General features: G+C 44.4%; 2 protein-coding genes across 2 annotated transcripts in view; both read right to left on the reverse strand.

Annotated features, from left to right (window-relative positions):
* The window catches only part of LOC311623365 (olfactory receptor-like protein OLF4), a gene marked incomplete at both ends in the record, with an annotated part of 77,155 nt that extends 59,235 nt beyond the window's left edge, over positions 1–17,920 (reverse strand). The window contains one exon of the mRNA XM_084885361.1: positions 17,556–17,920. Coding sequence (XP_084741487.1) covers positions 17,556–17,920 — 365 coding nt within the window. The remainder of the gene's footprint in view (positions 1–17,555) is intronic.
* LOC311623589 (arf-GAP with SH3 domain, ANK repeat and PH domain-containing protein 1-like) lies at positions 1,252–4,534 on the reverse strand (the record flags this gene model as incomplete). The annotated part of the gene is given in 5 exon segments (XM_084885846.1): positions 1,252–1,437; positions 1,441–2,193; positions 2,196–3,809; positions 3,813–4,001; positions 4,004–4,534. Coding segments are annotated over 5 exon segments (3,273 nt in total).
* Positions 17,921–22,045: the final 4,125 nt, after the last annotated feature.

The following is a 22,045-nucleotide window of genomic DNA, read 5'->3' on the forward strand; positions in this document are numbered from 1 at the left end:
AGTTAACTTCAGATCTGCCAGCCATCCCCTCGGGATGTCCCTCTCCCCATGCCCTATGTCAGTGTCCCTGCCAGGGACATTCCTGGTGGCACGGGCCTGAGCCTTCACACAGAAGCACGTGTGTCCTGGGAGAGGCCGGTCCTTCAAACATACCACCAACGCCTTTCCTTTCCACGCACTCCCTCAGGCCACTGCAGGGCTCTGCCTCACAGTTCTGTCACACAGTGGTCATATCCACCCAGAGATTTTGTATACTTGACCCCCAAAAGTCCAGCCATCACCGAAAATATTTTTCAAGGCTGAAGCTGGCACATCTTCTTAGTAGAATTTCTACAAGTAAGAAACAAATTATAAAAGCATCTCCTTCCTCTTTAGGAAGAATTTTCAGATTTTCTTCAACTTAAATTCCTAGGAAGCATCCAATAGCTTGCACCAGCACTCTTCCTCGTACCCGGTCTGCAGAAGAGGCGGTGGACCGAGGACTGGAGAGGAGGAGAGCAGGGGCAGCGGAAGCCGTGAAACCTGGGCCCTGTGGCCAACATCTCCTTTCAGACCCCTTTGTACGGGTCCCAGAGGCTGTGGATGTCTCATAGCTGTGCTCACGTTCTCGTGAAGAATTCGGAAACTGTGTTCCTCTGGAGACCCCTCCTACACTTCTGTGGTTTTATTGATCGTCAGCTCTACCTGTGACCTATGTCTGGAGCTGCATTGCTGCTGAGAAGCTCAGCTCCCCAAGTATGCTGAAGTTTTTCCCTCCCCCTCAATTTCTATCCTACCTAGGTGTTAGGAAAAAAAAAAAAGGAAGAAGAAGAAGAAAAGCGGGAGGCTGATTGGTCCTCTGAAAGGGGAGATAAGTACCTGTAATTTGGTTTTATGTAATCCAATGTATGCATTTATATATACTCACATCAATACGCAGGGGTGGGAATAAACAGAACGGTCTTCTTTACTTAACTCACAGGGCCTTAGAAATTTAGCACCAAAGTGGCTATTTGGGACCCTGTGCCTGATCTCAAGGTAGGGCCACACACAAACCCCCCAGGCAGCAGAGGCTGCTACTTCCTAATAGAGAAATCTCACAGTTCTTTTCCAAGAGCTGTTCCCAAAATTCAATTAATGCCTTCTTTATTTATTTTTTTTTATTTTTATTTTTTTAAGATAACAGGCCGTTTATTAACAGGACACACCGCGGAGCGCTCTGTAACGGCAGCTGTGTACAGGTGGGCACGGGGCGCCGGGGGCTCCTCCTTGCTAGTCGGTCAGGATTTGGACAAAAGACACAGGAAAGACCCCTTTCCTTTCAGGCTCTCCCTCAATATGGCCAATCCACCATTCCTGCTCCTCCTCCCCCGTGACGATGATCACCTCACCCTCAAGGAAGTTCAGCCCGTCATCATTGTCTGCCTGGCAGTCATAGATGGTCTTCACACGCCGCACCTAGTTCTTCCCCGTGTTGATCTTCCTGGGCAGGGGCATGGGCATCTCGGGCCGGGTGGGCGTCAGGTCGTGGGCACCCTCGGAGGCCTGTTTCTGGAGGGCATCCAGGGCCAGTAAGTTCTTGGAGAGGTCCAGCAGGTGTGCCTTGGGGTAGCAGTTGGTGGGCGGGGCCTTGGGCAGGGCCTTGGGCGGGGCCTTGGGGGGCAGGTCCTTCATGTGTGGTTTGGGGGGCAGGTCGCCCAGCTGAGGCTTGGGCAGCAGTTCTCCCGGCTTAGGCAGCAGGTCTCCGATCTGGGGCCTGGGCGCCAGGTCGGTGGGCTTCGGGGGCAGGTCTCCGGGGGGCTTCTGGGGCAGGTCTGCCAGCGGTGCTGGTTTCTGGGCACCTTCGGGCGGGATGCTGGCCTGATCCAGGGAGAGATGGTGGCTGGTCTCGGGCTTCCGGAGGGCCACTTTCTGAGGTAGTTTAGGCAGAACTCGCGGGCCAAAGGCAGACTTCGTTAAACCAGTGCTCGCCTGCTGAGACAGCTCCTCGAACTTGTTTGTGGTCTTACTGGAAGAGGATGGACCCATGTCGTTACCCCAGGTAACCGTGCCTTGGTTGGAGGGCCCTTGAGGTAGAGTGCTGGGAGGGTCCGACAGGGTTCTCTTGTGCCCTGGGGACTGCGGCGGGGGCCGCTTCTTGGACTGGGTGGAGGTGCCTCTGTCACTGTTGTAGGACTGCATGCTGAGCGGGAGCTTGGAATGTGGGCCGGGGGGGGACCTTTGCCAGCGTTTCCAGGAAGCAGCGGAGGTGCCTCCAAGGTGGGTGATTTGGGCGAGTCCGTGCTCGCGGAGGTGATGATCTGCTTGGGGAAGGCGCTGTAGGAGACCCGCTGCTTGTCCCACGGGGTGCAGAACCCCGGCTGTGCCAGCTTGTCCTGGGGGGAGGTGCTGGAGGAGTGGCAGAAGCTCTGGGGGCATGGCGAGCGCTCCTTCTTGGTGGGGCGAGGCTTGCTGTCCAGGGCGTCCTCGCCCTTGTCCATCTCCTCCTGGCTCAAGTTCCAATCGTACTCCACGTGCACGCGCGGGTTGAGCTTCCCGGACTTGGCCTGAGAAAGCAGGTCTTCACACTGGGTGGCTTTCAGTCTCCTTGCTATGTCGAGGGCAGTCTCTCCAGCCTGGTTCACCACGTCCACGGTGAGCTTCCTCCTGAGCAGCAGCTTCAGGCACTCGGGCTTCTTGAACATGCTGCAGTAGTGCAGGGCTGTGTTCCCCAGGGCCGTCTGCTTGTCCAGGTTCCCACAGTTTTGGACAAGGAAGTCAACCACATGGAGAGATGTCTGGTCTGCAGTTCGGACTGCAAGATGCAGGGCGGTCTCCCCGAGCTCCTGACCGGGCTCCAGCAGCGGCTCCATGAGCTCCACGCCTTCCGCGTAGACCTGCACCAGTGCAAGCAGGTCCCGGGACCGCACGGCCTCCATCAGTCCTTCCAGCTTAGCCGACGGAGAGGAACAAGTCTTTCTCGAAAACCGATGATCCACGTACTTCGCCACGATGTACTCCTTCCGCGCAGTCATGTCGCTCATCGGGGTAGGCTTCGGTGAGGGGCTGGGTATATTTCCTTCCATGATGTTATTGAAGCTGTTGTTCCCAATGGTCTTGGCCAGCAAGAGTTCAGATGTTCCCAGCTTGTCTAGTTCCAGAGACTGAATGCGGGAAATATGGACCCCCATTTCCCTGTATATTCCCGAACATTCGATGCATGTCAAAATACCCAGGTTGGTAGAAAGCCAGGTGGGTTTTGAGGAGCCGCAGTCACAGCAGACGTCGTTGCCAGGCAGCCGCTGGACGCCCTCGATGATGGCTTTGGTCAGGTCCTCCAGGCTGTTCTCGCCCATGCTCTGCTCCCCGCGGAAGGCCATGGTCAGGGCCTCCTCTTTGCTGTTTGTCAGCACTGAGATCCATGCTACGTAGTCCTGCTCATCTTCTGCCCGGAAGTGATGCCTCCTGTTTGGTGACATAAGGTCAAAAGACTTCTTGTCCTGGGCATTCGGCTTCACCTGGCAGGTGAGGAGGTTCAACTTGGCTGGTTGCCTGTTAGCCCTGGCGTGGGAGATGGTCAGCATCCCGTCCTTGACCGCGCACTTCCTCCTCTGCCATACTTTGCGGATCCCGTCACTTTTCTTCAGCAGGTTCTCCTTCTTCTCGCTGCCATACTCCTTGTTGCCCTGGAGCTGGTGCATGCTGTACCCCCTCTGGCGGCTCTGGGGATCTTCTTTCTGATCCAGCTGGAGAGAGGACTTTATTAAGTCCCTGAGGGCGGTCAGCTGGTTCTTTTCTTCCTCCTGAGTCTCTTTTGTGTTATATAAATCAGCAGCCAGGTTTTCAATGTACTATTTCAATTTGTCAGCCATTTTCAAGCCATCTTGAAAGAAATTGCACTGGGCGTGGTAGTACTTGATGAGATTCTGAAGCAGGTCCACGCCCTTTTTGGTCTTGATGTTGTTGACTTGGAGGAGATATTCGCACAACTGCAGCTGGAAGAGGCGCCACTCCTTCTCCATCTGCTCCGCGATCTCCGCCCCCCCGTGATCTCCGTGCGCATCATCCTGTGCTGCTTCGCAAGCTCTCTCTTCTCAATTTTCCTGAACTTTGTCTCATAGTCTTTCCAAGCTTTGTCGAATGGCTTCTTGAGATCTCCTTGGACTCCCTTGAGGTCTTTGTTCAGCAGGGAGTCAAAGGTGAAGATCACGTTCTGGCTCGGCCCCTGAAGCAGAGTTTTCAGCAGGGTGGACAGCTCCTTTGTGAGCGTGGAAAATTGGACGAAAGCAGTGCCAAGGTCCGGGTTGTCTCCACTTAAGAAATTACTCCCGAACTTGTCCAGAAGTTGAGCATAGTTTTCTTCATTTTGTACATGGTCTTGACCAGAGTTGTAGATGGCTTTCACAGACTTGTTCAGCTTCTGTAAAGCTGTTCTATCTTGGTCTAGCGCCTCCTCCAGCAGCGCCACGGTGTTCCTGCAGTCGTGCAGCCGCGCGGTGAAGCTGGAAGTAGTGGGCGAGTTGTAGTCCTTGGTGGTCTCGGCGATGAACTCGGACACGGAGATCTGGTCCGGCATGCGATTCCCTACTGTGTCTTTCGAAAAACTGGAGAGCCGGCTCATGTTTCAGGTGTCGCATGCACCAGAAGATGACCTGTGAACTCACAGTGGTCGGCCGGCGTCTCTGAGATTCTTAGGAAAATATGCTTTCCCTGAAGGCAGGACAGGGCTCCTTCCTTCTGAGGAAAACCACAATCTTTTCTATTCCGAAGTGGCTTGTCTACAAGATATGCAGTGATACCTGCTCCAAAGACAAGACCGTCCAACGGAAAGGCCGTTGGCTCCTGAAAGCCTCAGGCTCCAGCGCGCCCGGCTTCCGGGACAGTTGTGTTTCCAGGGAGACACAACCCACAGAGCACCCGCGTCCTGCTGCTCTGTTACAACACGTAACAGAGGGGAAAGGGGGACCCCATGGCAAAACCAAAGGCCACAGCTCACAAAGGAAAGTGGGAGAGGGAGTTGAGAGGGAGGAAGGGAGGAGGAGAAAAGGGGAAGGAAGGGAGGGAGGGAAGCAATAGTAAAATTCTTAGTATAAATTTTATTACCTATTATAATATAGTCACCAAGATTATTTGTTACAAGTTAAAAATGAACAAAAAAAGCATTTTCTTCAGTAATACTGATACATGTTCCTTGTTTAATGTTGACTTTTCAAAATAGCAAGCTTTATTTCTCTTAAAGACTAATAAAAATCATGCTAATATGTACATGCCAACTTTCTTTGCTGCCCTTAGAATAAGATTTCAAAGTTGTCAAAGCTATTACTTTAAAAGCACTTCAAGATTCTCAAATTAGGAGATGGTGAAATGTCAGATTGTAAAAATGGAGACCGAGGACCAAGAAATGTTCTGCACAATTCCAAATCATGGAATTAAAAATGCCAGAAAGTTTCATCAAATTTCTAATCGCCAAGGGCATCTTGATTAAAAGTAAGAATATCAGTCATTTGCACAACTTCCTGTTCCCCTCCTGGTCAGGTTTACTCCTCAGCTCAATTATTTACAACACACACACACACACACACACACACACACCTTTCCTGGTTAGCCGAGCATCATACAAACGCACAATCACATGTGAGAGGAATGAGAGTCCTGTGCAGGCCTGAGGTTCACATCTGCTTCAGAGCCACCAGGACACACAAATGGCAGGCACTTTCCTCAGGAGTAACTCTAATGGGCTCCCCCGAATGCACCAACCCTCACTGCCTCGTGACGGTTTTCTTCGATGTACTAGTAAATAAAATGGATAAATGAGTGTAACTGCATCAATCAAAAGAGATATAATCATATTTTTTTCTAAGTATGTTTTTATTGATTTCAGAGAAAGGAAGGGAGAGGGGAGATTGACATTTCAATAATGAGAGAGAATCATGGATCGGCTGCCTCTTGCAAGCCATCCATTGGGGATCAAGCCCCCAATCTGGGCCTGTACCCGAACTGGGAATCAAACTGTGATCTCCTTGTTCATGGATCAATGATCAACCACTGAGCCACACGGGCGGGCAATATATATAAAATACTTTTAAATAATTTTTTTTAATTGGAAACACGTGGTCTTCATTGGACCTAGAGCACTAAGGGCCAAGTGACAAAAGTAGTGTAGGTTTGTTTAATTGCCTTCACCCCAAGATTAGGCTCGGGACCAGGCTCTGTCTGGGAACGCCCTACTTGAGGATGGTCAAAATGAAACCAGCCACTAGAAGCCCTTTCTACTCCTCCAGGTGTGTCTCCCTCAGGAAAAACACAGTGGCATGAACTCAGTGGCCACATTTGCAGATGTGGGATGCAGGGTCCCCGGAAGTTGCCCAAACTGCCAGCATGTGCACATTGTGAGGGCCTCCCCCATGCGCCCTTAGACTGGAGCTTCGGGTACAAAAACGTGGATGGCTCTGCAGCCATAGGAGGGAAGGAAAAGCCCCATCCCTACTGCAAGTACCCTCCATGGTTGCTGCCCTGTGGGGTAGTGTTCACAACAAACCAAATGGCAACAGCACCCAGAAGTAGAGGGATGTCCAAGGCAAAGGGGCCTCATCCCTGCCCACAGCCCAGCAGGAGAGCCAGCAGCCCCTGTGCCCTGCAGAGCCATGGCATCCTGGGGAATGGAAAGGGCTCCAGGACAGTGGCGCTGAGAGCTCTGTCAGAGGAGAGCGCGGATTAATCAACTTGATATCTCCCGCGCTGATTAAACAATGAGGCGTCCTGGGGTTCTGCTGTCTGTCCCGATGAGCGCTCATCAGCCTAATGTGCCAACCCACACAGCTCCCGCGGGAGCAAACTACCTTTAATTTCTCCCTTTAAAGATTAATTCCATTGTTTTGGAACCTGCGCTACAAGCACGGTAAACTAATCATTAGTCATTTTCAAGAAATCTGACGTTCCGTGCCACAAATTGTGGAGTGCTTTCCAAGAGGTCTCTTTTGGGGTTCTGGGGATTTGCATCCCAAGGAGTGAGAGAGAAGAGTGGAAAATAAACAATAAGATGTTTGCCTGGTAACTTGGGCAAAGAGGGGCATTCACTGAAAGGGTTTCCTTCTCATGCGAGTGACCTTTTGTGTTTGTTTTTGGACATTTTGTATTTTAGTAGCTGAGAAGGCAAAACTGAGAGCAATGCTTTTGTCCCAGCACCACTACACCTGCGGAAGGACAGGAGAGGACAGCCAAGAATGGGCTGCCCGCGGGAACCAGGACCTCACTCAGGCATGGCCTACTCTAGTCAGTGTTCCCTAAGCCTTACTAGGTAAGTATACTAATTAGTATCCTAGGGTAAGGTGATGAGACGTGCTGCTTTTGGTGGGCCAGTGCCGATTTTGCACAATTTGTCCCGATTTTAAGACGCCCGGGGACGCGGGACAAAATGTTCAAAATCGGGACTGTCCTGCCAAAACCCTGATGTCTGGTCACCTTATCCTAGGGCCGTCTAACAAAGTACCATAGAGCAGTCACTAACACAACAGAATGTATTCTTTCATGGCCTGGAGGCAGAAGGCCCAGACCAAGATGTGGGCAGGGGGGCTCCCTCTGCAGGTGCTAGGGGAGGACCTGTCCACCCTCGCCTAGGCTTCTGGTGGTTCCTTGGCTTGTGTCAGCACAACCCCAGTCTTCCCATGATGTCCCCCTGTGGTCCCTTCTCTGTGTCCAAAGTTTCCCTTTAAAAGGACTCTAGTCCTTGGAAGGGGACCACTCTATCCCCAGCTTGACCTCATCTTAACTAATTACATCTACATCCACCCTATTTCCAAATAAGGTCACATTCTGAAGTTCTAGGGTTAAGGCTTCAATATATGAGTTTGGGTGGGACCGTTTGAAAGCATGCAGTATGATTAGAATGATGAGACAGGTGAGTTGATTCGAGTCCAGAGAGGTTGAGTAACACACTCAGTATTCTAGAGCCTCTCGGGGCTAGCGTAGACTCTGAAACAGATTGGGCTTACGTGAAAAGTCAGAGCCTTCTGAAACCCTTTACTTTTCAAAACTCGAAACTTTGCCTCATAAGAAAAAGTCACAGGCAGGCATTGGGGCAGGATATGAGCTGAGTCTAATGCAGAAGAAACATCACACTCCAGGACCTCGTGTCCCCTGGAGTGGGACCTCTAATGACAAAGGTGAAAGAATTGTGGTGCTCCAGCATCAGCCTACCAACAGAAGCCTTTCTAGTCTTATGTGGTCCCCAATCAAAGGTGTCATTTCTTTTTGGGAACCATCCTGTCCTACGATACGTCGTTAACTGGAGTACTAAAATCACCGTGTGTGTCTGTGTTTTATTTGTCCCCCACTCTCTCCCTAGGAATTGGAACTATCTTAAGATGTTCCCACAGTCATAAGCATCATGAAATCTAGAAAGCTGCTGCTGACCAAATGATGCCTCAACCAACTGAAAATTATTATTAATCAGAATTCTTTAATAATTCATGTTCCCACTACTGAGAGAGAAACAAGGAATATGGTCTCTAATCTTATTGCCATTTCTGAAAATTTTATCCCAGAAAACTTTTCTACACCCATAGCTAAAAGAAGTTAAGATTATATTAAGAATAATAGTTTGTTGGCTTTCAGTCAACTTTACATGCACGCATGCATGCACGCACACTTTTTAACTTTGCTCAGCGATATTTCAGAGTTTCTGATCAGAGTTCTGAGCCTGGCCTCAGACCCTCTCTATCCACATTCATTCTGATCCTCTTGTACCTACTTCTAGTGCTCTGCTGAGGCTCACCACAGCATGATGTTTTTTCCTCAGCCAGCATCATCTCTTCCACATCAGAATCACTGTTTCTCCCATTTATTTTGCTTAGAAACTTTTCCCCTTTCATCTTGCCAGTCCCAGGGACATCCATCTACTAATACATTTTAAGTATTTAATACAGAGACTAATATTCTTAATAAATAAAGATCTTTTGTAAACCAATAATAAAACACCAGGATACATGAACTAAAAGTGTGAAAAGGTAATTCAGGTAAGAAGATTCATGAGAAAGAGGTGGAGGAGGATAAAGAGAAGGAAGAGAGAGAAGAGGGCAAAATAGCTAGGTAGCATGAAACAACACTCAATAGTAATCAAATAAATACTAATGGGTGCTGAATTTTTATCTATCAAAATTATCTAAATGTTCTCAGTGAGTTTTCAGGACAATAGATGCCAGGCTGTTCTACTGGTGACAGCATAAACCTGGGCATTGAGGAGGCCATTTAGTAAATACCCTGTTTCCCCGAAAATAAGACAGTGTCTTATGTTAATTTTTGCTCCCAAAGATGAGCTAGGTCTTATTTTCAGGGGATGTCTTATTTTTCCATGAAGAAGAATATGGTACACATTTATTGTTAAATGAAAATAAAGGAAATTTATTACCTGTATACGGTACGGTAGTATGGTAGTTGTCAACACAAACGAGACAAACTGTGAATCCTACAGTATCAAGAATTTACTCATTTATTCAATGACAATCATGTCGTCGTCTTCTGGAACATCATCATAACAATCCAATTCCTGAATTTCCTGGTGAATTTCTTGTGACTCCATTTCTTTCAGAAATCAGTGGACCAAATCTCTCATGTTTAGCAATAGCATTCTGAGACAGAGCCTAGGGAGGGGCCTTATTTTTTTTTTGGGGGGGGGAAGATATGCCTTATATTTCACTCAGGAGGAAACCTGTAAGTAGGTCTTATTTTTGGAGGATGTCTTATTTTCGGGGAAACACGGTAATAGCTATTCTGACAGGTGTGAGATGGTACCTCATTGTCCTTTTGATTTTCATCTCTCTGATGATTAGTGACTGTGAGCAGGTTTTCATATGTCTCTTGGCCTTCCTTCTGTCTTCTTTTGAAAAGTGTCTATTTAGATCAGTTGACCTTTTTTTTTTAATATATTTTATTGATTTTTTACAGAGAGGAAAGGAGACAGAGAGCTAGAAACGTCGATGAGAGAGAAACATCAACCAGCTGCCTCCAGCACAACCCCTACCAGGGATGTGCCTGCAACCAACGTACATGCCCTTGACTGGAATCGAACCTGGGACCTTTCAGTCCCCAGACCGACGCTCTACCGCTGAGCCAAACCGGTTTCGGCTGACCTTTTTTTTTATTGAATTGTTTTTCTTCTCAAGCTGCATGAGTTCCCTGTAAATGTTGGCGATTAAACCCTTATCGTTGATATCATTGGCAAATATGTTCTCCCACCTTCATCTACATTCTGAGAAACAATTGTATGAAGAGGGCCCTGGAAAGATTCCTTGTCAGGTAAGCTTTTCAAGGGACAACTGTATTAGGCTGAAGAAATGCCCATGAATGAAGGGTTCAAAGCCTCAGAGCCCATTGTTCTGACACAAATAAAGCCAATCTTTGGACCATACATAATTGAAAATTCTTATCTCATGAGTTAACATGAATTTCTTTAGCATAATTTATTCTCTTGTGACATATAATATATCATTCAAAGGAATATTTCTATTGTTTCCCTGAAAGAATAATCATGAATTCTACTACCTCTATGGACAAAACTACATTTGGGTACTAAGGGTGTTTACATAATTTTATTGTAGAGGAAAATCTAAGACCATAGTCTTCATGGTGCACATCTAATCATTAAAGAATGGATTTGACGTATATGTGTAAGGGTCCTTATTCATTATGGTGAAAAATTACCTGGAGAGTTTTATGAGCTTCTTCTTAACTTCTTTTCTGTTTGGGCTGAAAATCTTTCAATGTGCTCCCTAAAAATGTGGCTCTTTCTAGTACTCCAAGTAAATATGTCCCCTTTTTTAAAGTTTCCAAATCTACCAAAGAGACAGTGAGTGAACAATCTTTATATCATACAATATATGTCTGAATGAAGTTTATCTCACACATATTTTCTCCCTAAGTCACATCACAGCTTTCTTGTACGTAGAGACACTAGACAAGTTTCAGCACTATATGTGGGGACCAATTTCAACAGTGAAATCACCAACAGAAAAAACAAAACTGTGAAATATGTGGCACTACAAAGATTATGAAAAGTACACATTATGGTATCAGAGGTGAAACAAAAAGGCAAAGTCTTGCCTTATTGGACCTCAGATTGTTCTCTTCTTTGTGTATGTCTGAGAATGACCACTGATTTCTCACCAGTTTTGTATTTTGGGTTAAAAATAAATGTGCACGTTTGTGAGTTCTCAAATATGGAATCTATAAACAACGATGAATGGCATAATTAATCCACACACACACACACACACACACACACACACACACACACACAAACATACAGAATCTCAAGTGTGTGTGTGTGTGTGTCCACAACTCAACATAAGCAAAAATGACAGGAATAGTAGGAAGCCAGTGGGGCTGAAGGAAATAGTGAGGGGACAGTGGGAGGAGATGATGGCAGGGAGAGACAGAACAGGACATGCAGAGCCTTGTGGGTCACAAACAGGTCTTTGACTTTTGTTTTGAGTGTGGTGGGAGCAGAAGTTGTCCTCTGGTCACTGTTGTGGGAACAGCCTTGGGGCGGGGGGGGAGCTCAAAGGTCAGGGAAGAAGTGACTGAACTGTTCTAAGTAGAAGATAATGGGGCTGGTATAGATTGGGCCATGGAGGAGGTGAAAAGTGGGTGGATTCTGGATGGATTTTTGAAAGTAGAGCCCTCAGGGTTTTTGCTGATTTGGGGGTTTGGGGAGGGGGAAGAGCCACAGAGATAGAGACAAATGGTTCTAGGATTCTTACTTGAGCACCTGGGCCACTAGCAAAAACACTGAGGCCCACAGAGGCAGAGGGAGGTGACAGATTCCACATGGGTCCACAGTGACTTCATCCCAGCCAAGGCCTCGCACTGATGTGAGAGCTCTCGTAGTATGGATATCAAGAGGGGAAGAGCCTGCTCAAAACCAGGCACCTTCTTTTGCTTTCTCTCAAGTCCACACCTCAGTACTTCCCCTCTGGCTCTGCTCTCTTCCTTTTAGTCTTGTTTCCCAAAATACTGCTCCCTGGAGACTCAGACCATGTCTGATTCATTTGTCCTAAAAATATATGGCATGAGCATCCATGAAAGTCTTATGTGGAAGAGGCTGGAAGCAGGGATGGGGAGGATATCATCCCTCCCTCCAGAAGCCCAGTAGCATCTCCAGGGCATCCAGGAAGGGGGGGGGAGGGGGCATCCTCCCATGCCAGCCCAGGATGGCTGCTTCCCAGGGCAACATTCCAAGAATTGGCCCTTTGCTGCCCGCCCTCAGCCATGGCTCCAGCTGCTCTGACCCTCCAACTCCCTGATCTTCCCGCACATTTTCTCCTAGGAATCATGATTATAGCATTTGATTTTCCTCACTTCCTCCTTCTACCCAGCTCTGCCACTGCTTGGTACATCCTTTCCTGTGTCTCCATGAACCTGGATATCAGCACCAACAGGCCCTGTGTGGGATCAGAGCCACAGAGCAGATGTGCATCCCTTCCTGGCACTTTTCCTGTCCTTTCCACCATCTGGGCATCTGTGGGTCACTCCTGTCTCTCCATGTCAAAAGCCTCAGAGTGGTTGTCTTAACTCATTTGTCCTCCACTGAGCACTGACACCTGCTCTAGTTACTGCTTTTCTAGGTTATGAGTCTAGACAGAGACCAATACATGGAAGCAAGTGCTTTTAGAGGCCTTTCTGGGCCTTAATAAATCAGCCTATCCATCTCCTAATGGTCTATGAAGGAGGAACTTGTGTTCGTGTTCCTCTTCCTGTTACAATATAGGGAGACTGGAGCACTGACAGGTGAGGTTGCTCACTCAGGGCCACACTTTCAGACACTGGCAGAGTTAGGAGCTGACCTCTGACTACTCTGGTCTTCTGCTCTCATGAAATCTGTAGACAAGGCTCCAGCTTTCAATTCTTCCCAGATGAGAGAGACAGGAAATAGCAAATGGACAAGAATATACCATTCAGTGACAAGGGCAATGAAGATCTCAAAAGAGGAGGACTGGGGGAATGTCAGCCTTGGTTAGGGTGGATGATTCACCCAGACTCATAACCTAAAAAAGCTGTTCTTCTCCTGGTCACAATTTATTACAGGGAAAGGATGCAGATTAAAATAACAAAGAAAAAGGCACATGGTGGGATTCATGGGATACCAGGAATGAGCTTCTGGGTGTCTTTTCCCAGTGCAGTCACAGCTGTCAACTCTCCAAGCAATGATGTATGACAACTTTCACTGAATATTTCCAACCAGGGAAACTCACCTGAGCCTTGATATTTAGGGTTTTTACTGGGAGTTGTTCACATGGGCTTAGCTGACCACTCATGTGGCTGACTTCAGCCTATTCAGAGGACAAGCTAGTAGTGCATGGTGACCCAAGGCCTCCACCATGAGTCACATTGTGAGCATGTCTCTGGTGTGGTCTAAAGTCTAAGGCATACAGACACTCTTAGCACACAAGACACTCCAGGTCCTCAAGATAACTTCCCAGGAGCAAGGCAAGGGTGGCATGCAGACAGGCCTTCCTTTGGGAGGTACAAGCCCTCTAAGTTATTTATGGCACAGGAGTAAATAGTGGAACAGGAATGCACATTGGAAGAGTTCATGTTAAAGCAAGAGCTGGAATGAAGTGGGTGCTTCCCTGATCCAGTCTTCTGATAAGACTTCAGCACAGGGAAATACCTGTACAGCAGCCCCTAAAATACTGTGAAGGAGGAGTCATGCAGTCATGTGAGAGAGTTCCAGGCAGAGAGAACAGAGAGTCTCAAAATGGGATTGAGATTCCAAGAAGAAAAGGAAGGCCAAGAGGGGTGAGAGAAGGAGGTGATAGCAAAAAGGCCTTTGGAACAACGTGAGAATGCCTTATGGACAGGATGACAACCCCATTTGGGGCCTGAAAAACTGGGCTTCTAGTAGAACCATATACAAAAAAGGGGAAAAATCAAAGGCAAGTCTCCAACTCAGCCCCCATGACCCCTGTTATCCATGTATAATGCCCTCTTCTTGAGTATGGGCAGACCTCATGACTCACATCTAACAATACCTTAAGACCAAGGTGGTGAGGTGTCACTTTCAATATTTGCTTACAAAGATTGAGATTTCCATCTTGCTCTCTCTATGTGTGTGTCTCTCCCTGCCTCCTCTCTCTCTATCTCTTGCTCTGGTAAAACCATCTTCCACATTTTGAACTTCCCTGTGAAGAGACTCATATGGTGAAGAGTTGAGAGCTTCCTACTGAACAACCAGCGAGGAACTGAATCCTGCCAACAAGGCCTGAGTGGACTTGGGAATGACCCTTTCCTCATCAAGCCCTCAGCTGACTCTCTGGCCCATTAGTGACCCTGAAGCAAAGAAAGCAGAGAAACTATACCTCATTCATGACCCACACAAACTCTGAGATCATAAGTATTTCCTGTTATTTTAGGCCCTTATGTTTGGGGCAATTTGTTGCACATTGGTAAATCGCTAACACAACAGATTTGGACAGAGATTCAGTGGTGAATCAGGAGTTATATATACTGTTTTTGCCAGGTTGATATGAAATTGTGATAGACATCTGCTTTGGGCTTTCTTCCCCAAACTGCAGAGCCTCAGATAAGGATCAAGTGCATGTCCATTATTAGAAGTGTATCTTACAAAGCTTCATAAAGGAGAAGGGAAGTGAGATGTAGGAAGTATATACTGAGTTTGAATGAGCACATTTCTGTGGTGGGCACCTAGGGCTCAGTCCCTCCAGGGACCTCTGAGAGAGTGTAGGACACACCGTTGAGGAGTGAGGGAGCTGGGGTACTGATCCACCAGGAGTGATGGAGGGCCATTCCCAGGGATGCTAGCTCCTTATCAATTCTGACCGGAGGCCCCAGGGGCCATAGAAAGCCCCAGGCAGAGCATCTCAGTGTTCACCAGAGCAGGGACTACAGGGAGACGAATGAGGAGCAAAGATTGATTGTTCCCTGGGTCTCTGTTCCACAATGTCTCAGCACATTGCTGTGACAGACCCCATCTTAATTTAACATTTTGCTATTTCAATCATTATGAAAGTTTTACATTAATTTTGATTTTTTAGAGTACTTCATTTAAATAATAGTCATCTTCACAGACAACAGGGGGGTGAAGTCATTAGGGGGGTAAGGCGTAATGGGGGAATAAGGACACATATGTGACACTGTGATCAATAAAGAATTTTAATAAATAAATAAATAAATAAATAATAGTCATCTTGACTACATGAGTTCCTTGGCACAACTTAAAATTTTGTTTCACTTCTCACCATTCTCCCAGTCCTGGAGATCATGGATGAGGAGGGCATCAGCACACATGGTTACTGTGTTATTTAATTTATTTCACACAACTATATTAAAAACTCTAATTGGGGATTAATTTCCCTCTAATGAGGAGAGGTGGAAAGAACACGTATGTTTGTGTAGGAAAACTATTGACCCTACATTACATGATTAAACAAGAATGCAAGTTTTCTCTTGAACCATTCTTTGATTATTAAAGATGAATAGAATCCTGAGAAGAATAGAGATATATAATGAATTAATCAGATAATGATCATTGATCCTCTCCTTCATGCTTATGGAAACCTTAGAAGAGGAGAATATATATATATATATATATATATATATATATATATATATATATATATAAAATTGATATTTTACAGAGAGGAGGAAGGGAGAGAGATAGGGAGCTAGAAACGTTGATGAGAGAGAAACATCAACCAGCTGCCTCTTGCACACCTCCTACTGGGAATGTGCCCGCAACCAATGTACATGCCCTTGACCAGAATCGAACCTGGAACCTTTCAGTCCGCAGACCAACGCTCTACCACTAAGCCAAACCGGTTTCAGCTATATATTCTTTTTTCTTTTAATATATTTTATTGATTTTCTACAGAGAGAAAGGGAGAGAGATAGAGAGCTAGAAACGTCAATGAGAGAGAAACGTCAACCAGCTGCCTCCTACACACCCCCCACCGGAGATGTGCCCGCAACCAATGTAAATGCCCCTGACCGGAATCGAACCTGGGACCCTTCAGTCCGCAGACTGACGCTCTACAGCTGAGACAAACCGGTTTTGGCTATATATTCTTTATAGTAATAAAAATAGTCATATTATAGGCAGCACTGAAAATTTTCAAGCAGAACATAAAGATAATTCAATGAAATATAGAAAAACACCAACCAATTTTCAATCAAATATATGTATAATCCCCCTTAAAAATAGGCATCATTCCTCCATATTCCAATGAATAGATGTACCACATAAATAATAAATATTTTCATAGTAACACAATGTATGATTTTAAAATTTATTTCATCATATTGAAATTCATCTGTCACTTTAAAGTGGTATTAAATCAACCTGTTTATTAAAATTTGTCTTTTAGTTAAGAATCCTCTTGGAGACATGGATTACATAATCATTTTGCAAGTGGATAAGGTAGGGATTGTAAACACTAAGATGAAAAAAAAAAAACAGTATCCTAACAAAGAGAATAAAACCCAATGACCAATTAATATGTCAGAATCTACATTATCAGGAGAATAATTAAGATAGTGATATACCAAAGAATGTCAGACATAAAAGCAGAGATCACAGATTTTCCTCTTATAAAATTATACAAGTTGCCTTGGTCATTAAGTGTCATTTTTCCTATAGGAGTAGTACAAATTCTGGATGATTCTTTTAGGTAAGAAAATTATGACAAAAAAATATGACAATATATGTCATTTGAAAAAAAATACTCAAAAAAATCCATGTTATCTCATTAGGCAAATGTGATTTCCTATGATGGAAATAACTTTGCAAAAGTAGAAAAAACAACAAAGAGAAAATCTGTTGGATATCTGAGAGAGCAGAAAACTTAATTGAGTTACATAAATTGAATATAAAAGATGAGGTCAAATAAATAGACATTTCCAGGAAATAAAAGGAAAGACCAAGTTCTACTTGCATAGTCTGAAGATCACCATGAGTGTGACTCTGAACCTTTGACCACTGCCATCATGGGCACATCTTCAATCTTAGGACAACTGGCCTGTTTGTAGTTTCCTTCAGAAAGAATGTCTTCAGAGCCTGTCTGATGTCTTTATTCCTGAGACTGTAGATGAAGGGGTTCAGCATGGGAGTGAGCACAGTGTACATCACTGAGGCTATGGCACCTGAGTGTGAGCTCTGGGTAGCAGCAGAGCTGAGGTACACTCCTAGGCCTGTTCCATAAAATAAAGAGACAACTGAGAGATGAGAGGCACAGGTAGAAAATGCTTTGTACTTCCCCTGAACTGATGACATGCCATGTATGCAGGACACTATCTTAGAATATGAGTAAAGAATCCCAGAAAAAGGACCACCAATAAGCAGGACAGCTGCAAAATACATAACCATGTTATTAAGAAAGGTGTCCGAACAGGCGAGTTGGATCATCTGGTTGAATTCACAGAAAAAGTGAGGGATTTCCAACTCCATGCAGGACAGTCTTAATGTCATTAAGCATTGTAGGAAGGAATTCAGAATAATCATGATCCAGCACATCAGAACCAACAGTTTACAGAGCCTGGGGTTCATAATGACCATGTAGTGCAGGGGGTGGCAGATGGCCACAAACCGGTCATAGGCCATCACAGTCAAAAGGAAAACGTCCAACCCAGAAAAAAGTATGAAAAAGTACATCTGTGTGATACAGCCTGCATAGGTGATGGCTTTGCTCTGTGTCTGGATGTTCCACAGCATCTTTGGGACGGTGGTGGAGGTGAAACAGATGTCTACCAAGGACAGGTTGGAGAGGAAGAAGTACATGGGTGTGTGGAGGTGGGAGTCTGAGCTGACGGCCAGGATAATGAGCAGGTTTCCCAACACAGTGATCAGGTACATGGAGAGGAAAAGCCCAAATATGAGGGGCTGCAGTGCTGGTTCCTCTGAAAAACCCAGGAGAAGAAATTCTGACACTTCTGTAAGATTCCCTGGTTCCATGTGTTGGAGGTGACTACCAAGAAAGATGAAAATAACATGAATACATTTTGCACAAAGTTGCATTGCTCACGTATTTGAAATGCTGCAATTCATATTTTGTAGTCTAGACATTAATTTTAATGTTTTGTGTATGAATCTTGTCCTCTATTGCAGTGTCACCCCTGATATGGAATATTTGTCTCAGTCACCTATGTCTCTGTGGGAATTATATATTCCAGAGTTTTATTGAGACTTCCTTTGTTTCTTAAGAATGTAAATTGAGCCGAAACCGGTTTGGCTCAGTGCTAGAGCATCGGTCTGCGGACTGAAAAGTCCCGGGTTCGATTCCGGTCAAGGGCATGTACATTGGTTGCGGGCACATCCCCAGTAGGGGATGTGCAGGAGGCAGCTGATCGATGATTCTCTCTCATCGATGTTTCTAGCTATCTATTCCTTTCCTTTCCTCTCTGTGAAAAATCAATAAAATATATTTTTTTAAAAAAAGAATGTAAATTGAGTTCTGACCGTGTTATAGGCTCTGTCCAGGTTGTGAAAATAGGATGCTGAAGAGCAAACGTCGCTAAAATCCAATGTGGGAGAAAGAATGTAGAAGCAAAAAACAACACAATAAAGTAATTTAGTTGGTGGGAGGAAAGCACTTATACAGGAGATAGTGAGCAAGAAGTTCTATTTTTCATGGGTTTGTAGGTATATCTTCAAATAGGGTGGCATCTGAACAGAAATCTCAAATAAGTGAGCAGAAGAAATATCTGTGATGTCTTAAATAACAGTTCGGCCAGAGAGTGAGAGAAAAAGGCAATAGTCACCAACCAGGTCAAAGCTTTGGCCCTACTTAAGAAAGAGTGCGCCTGAATGTATGTTGGACCTTTGAATCAACTTCTTAGCAACCACTAGAGGCCCTCTGCTTCCTGCTTGTGCATGAGCTTTTAGGACTGTTGCCTGTAACCAATCAAAAGCAGTAAGTATTCTTCCTTGGTACCTATCCTAGGACTACCCCCACACTACCTTCTCTTGACCCCCATCAGTAGCCAATGTAAATTCTTTTTAAACAGTTTAAATATTTATTCTGCAAAACATAAAGTGTAAAGAGCCTGTCAACTCAAGGACACTTGACATGACTTTCCAGCCTCCATCTGCTGCTGGTGGTGGTTTGGACTTCATGTCCCAGGACTGGCTGGCATTTGGCATTTGGTTCAATAGGCCTTTTTTTTCTTTTTTTTTTTTCTTTTTTTTTTTTTTGAAAGGTTTTTGCCCTAAGAAAATTTTAACTCAAGAGGAAAAGATGTATATGAAGCTCTGAGGGAAAGTGTGGGTAGGGAAGAAGGACTGGCCAGTGCAAAGGCCCTGAGGAAGGTGCTTGTTTCTAATGTTCAAGTCAGAAAAAGGTGAAGCCCATTTGCAAGGTGGATGAGCACGAGGGAGAGTGATGAGAACTGGTGTCAGACACACTGAGGAGTGAGGTGGCCTGTCTGCTACGGCTGACACCTCAGTCACAGGGACCTTCCCGTCTACATGGCCTCTTACCCCCTATTATTCTGGTTGCAAAGGTGTCCTTTGAATGAAAACAGATCCCCTCCTTAGTACCTTCCATTAATTGAGTTCTGGTTCCACATTTTAAGAGCCACCTTGAAGTGTATGAGTGCAGCTACCCCTGGTCTGAGAGCTGCTCACATCTACAAATTACACACACACCACCACCACCACCATCACCACCACCACCCCATCACACCACCATGGAGTCCTCGATAGTTATTTCCATGTCTGTCTCAGCCCTAGCCATACTGATTATGCTGCAGGTGGATATAACACAAGTTGACCAAATCAGTGAACTCTTACCTGTGAAATATAAAAATGTTTCTGGATATTCCAATTCTTAAGCCCTCAGTAGACAAATGAATTTGACTTTCTATACTGGGATGGCCATTTTCTTCCCTGAGTGTAATCAAACATAAATAAAGCTGTTCAATGAATGGAGAGGAGAGATTAGGGCAGGGAGGGAATGAAACGGATGAGGAGGAATAGAGATTTAATAAGCTCAGTTGGTCCCTGATAAACTGAGGAAGAAAAATCTTCTTGGTTCTGACAGAATTTAAGCCCTTAATACATTCCATGGATGCCAGCAAAATAATAAGTTAAAAAAAATAAGCTTGTCTAAAAGAAAGACATATTTTCTTTATTGGACACCTTTATTATTAGAAAAGGGATAAACCAACACTTCGCACACATAAAGTGTAACAAAAGTTAGATATTTTTAGTATCATGCAATAAAAGATTTGTTTTCTATGCCTTTCCATAGTCATTTGACCAATTTGTTTTCATGTGGTCCAATAGGGGATGATGTTATGTGGCATTATTTCTATGTTATTTGGGGGCATTGGGTTTTCATATATTTTTTGACACCCTGGTGGTAAGGGAGTACACTCTGGTCCTGGTACTGGTATTAATCCAACATGCAAAACCTCCCCAGACCATGCTTTATAAATCCTGCCCATACCATGGCATTATTCTATCTCTTTATATTGAATGGCTTTTTTCATATGATTTTTCCTGAGGACATTAATTTAACACACATTTATTTCATTGTTTTATGTCCTTGCTGTTAAATTGCATGATCCCAAGAGCAAGAAATACACATGCTTTGTTCACATTTGGATTTTTCACAAAGGTATGTGATTAGATGTGCACTTATATGGAAACACAACTAAGACTGTGAAAAGTGATAACATAAAAAATAAAGATATAATGGAACTAGGTTAAAATGAGTAGTTTCAAAATAACTATAGTACGCAAAATTGAATGGAGAATTAAATACTAACTGAAACATGACATAAAAAGTCAATAATTTAATGATATCACTATGGGTTACCAATTAAATTATAAAGACTCAGAACTAAAATAATATAATATATAATGTTCCTAGAGTGTTCTGGCACATAGAAGATGCTCAATTATTGTTCTTGAAATGAATCTGGAATTAGGTCTCAATGTATAAGAACATTTACCATATGTCAAGTTTGTATTTCAATTTGTTTGAAAAAGGTTGAATTGTTACAGGAAAGCTACCATAAAGGGCTATCAATCTGAGAAAATACGATATTGGTCCTCATCCTCCCACATCTTACAATATCAGAAGATATGAACTCAGTGTGAGGATAAGCAATACATTTTTATGAACATTAGAAAGGACACATAAAACTTACAAGTGAGCAAAACCATCTTAAATAAAGCAAGAAATTTACTAGTAAGAAAACAGATATATTTAAATAAAATGTTAAATAAAATTATGGTTAAAATACCTTACAAAAGTCAATTGAGTAATAATCATCACTAAAAACCATTTGGAATGCTGTAGAAAATAGGAAAGTAACATATGGGCATATATTAACAATAAGTAAATCAAAATGGCGATACAAGAAATAAAGTTTGCTGAAACTGTGTAATAGTTTGAGAAAACAATAACTAATGACTTTGGCATGCATTAGATGGGGGAAATTAGTAGAGGAGTCACGTTGATTGAGGTTGGGACTTTTAAACTGGTAGGAAGAGGGGGTCCCCTAATTTTACTGGCAGAAAGTAAAGTGTTACAATTTTGGGAAACAACCTGAAGTCAGCTATACATATTACAAATGATGATGTTATCTAACTCAGAGTTTCTCAGCCTCAGCGCTGTTGACATTCTGGACAGGTTTTTCTCTGTGCTGAGGTCTGTTCGGTGAATTGAAGGTTCTTTACTTGCATCCCTGCCTCCCCCTACCCTTCTCCAGTGTAACAGTCAAAAATCTCTATGAACATAGTTCAGTGCCTCATGGCAGACAAAATCACCCCCAATTAGAACCACAGTTTGAATTTAGTAATTTAAACATACCATTCTAGCATTGATGTGATAGCAATTTAATAATAAAGAGTATGAAGGACCATCAAAAGTGTGAATAGCAGTTACATTATGAACACTTATATAGCCACTGAAATAAATTCATAGATCAATTGACCAAACAGGCATAGCAATCTCTTGTCTCTGGACTACCGTATTTTCTGGTGTATAAGAGACGACCCCCTTAATTTTACAGTTAAAACATAGGTTTAGGCCTATATTCGCTGTATAAGACTACCCCCCACTTCCGAGGA

The sequence above is a fragment of the Pipistrellus hanaki genome (genome assembly GCF_964339955.1).
Source record: "Pipistrellus hanaki genome assembly, chromosome: 5".
Lineage (NCBI taxonomy): Eukaryota > Metazoa > Chordata > Mammalia > Chiroptera > Vespertilionidae > Pipistrellus > Pipistrellus hanaki.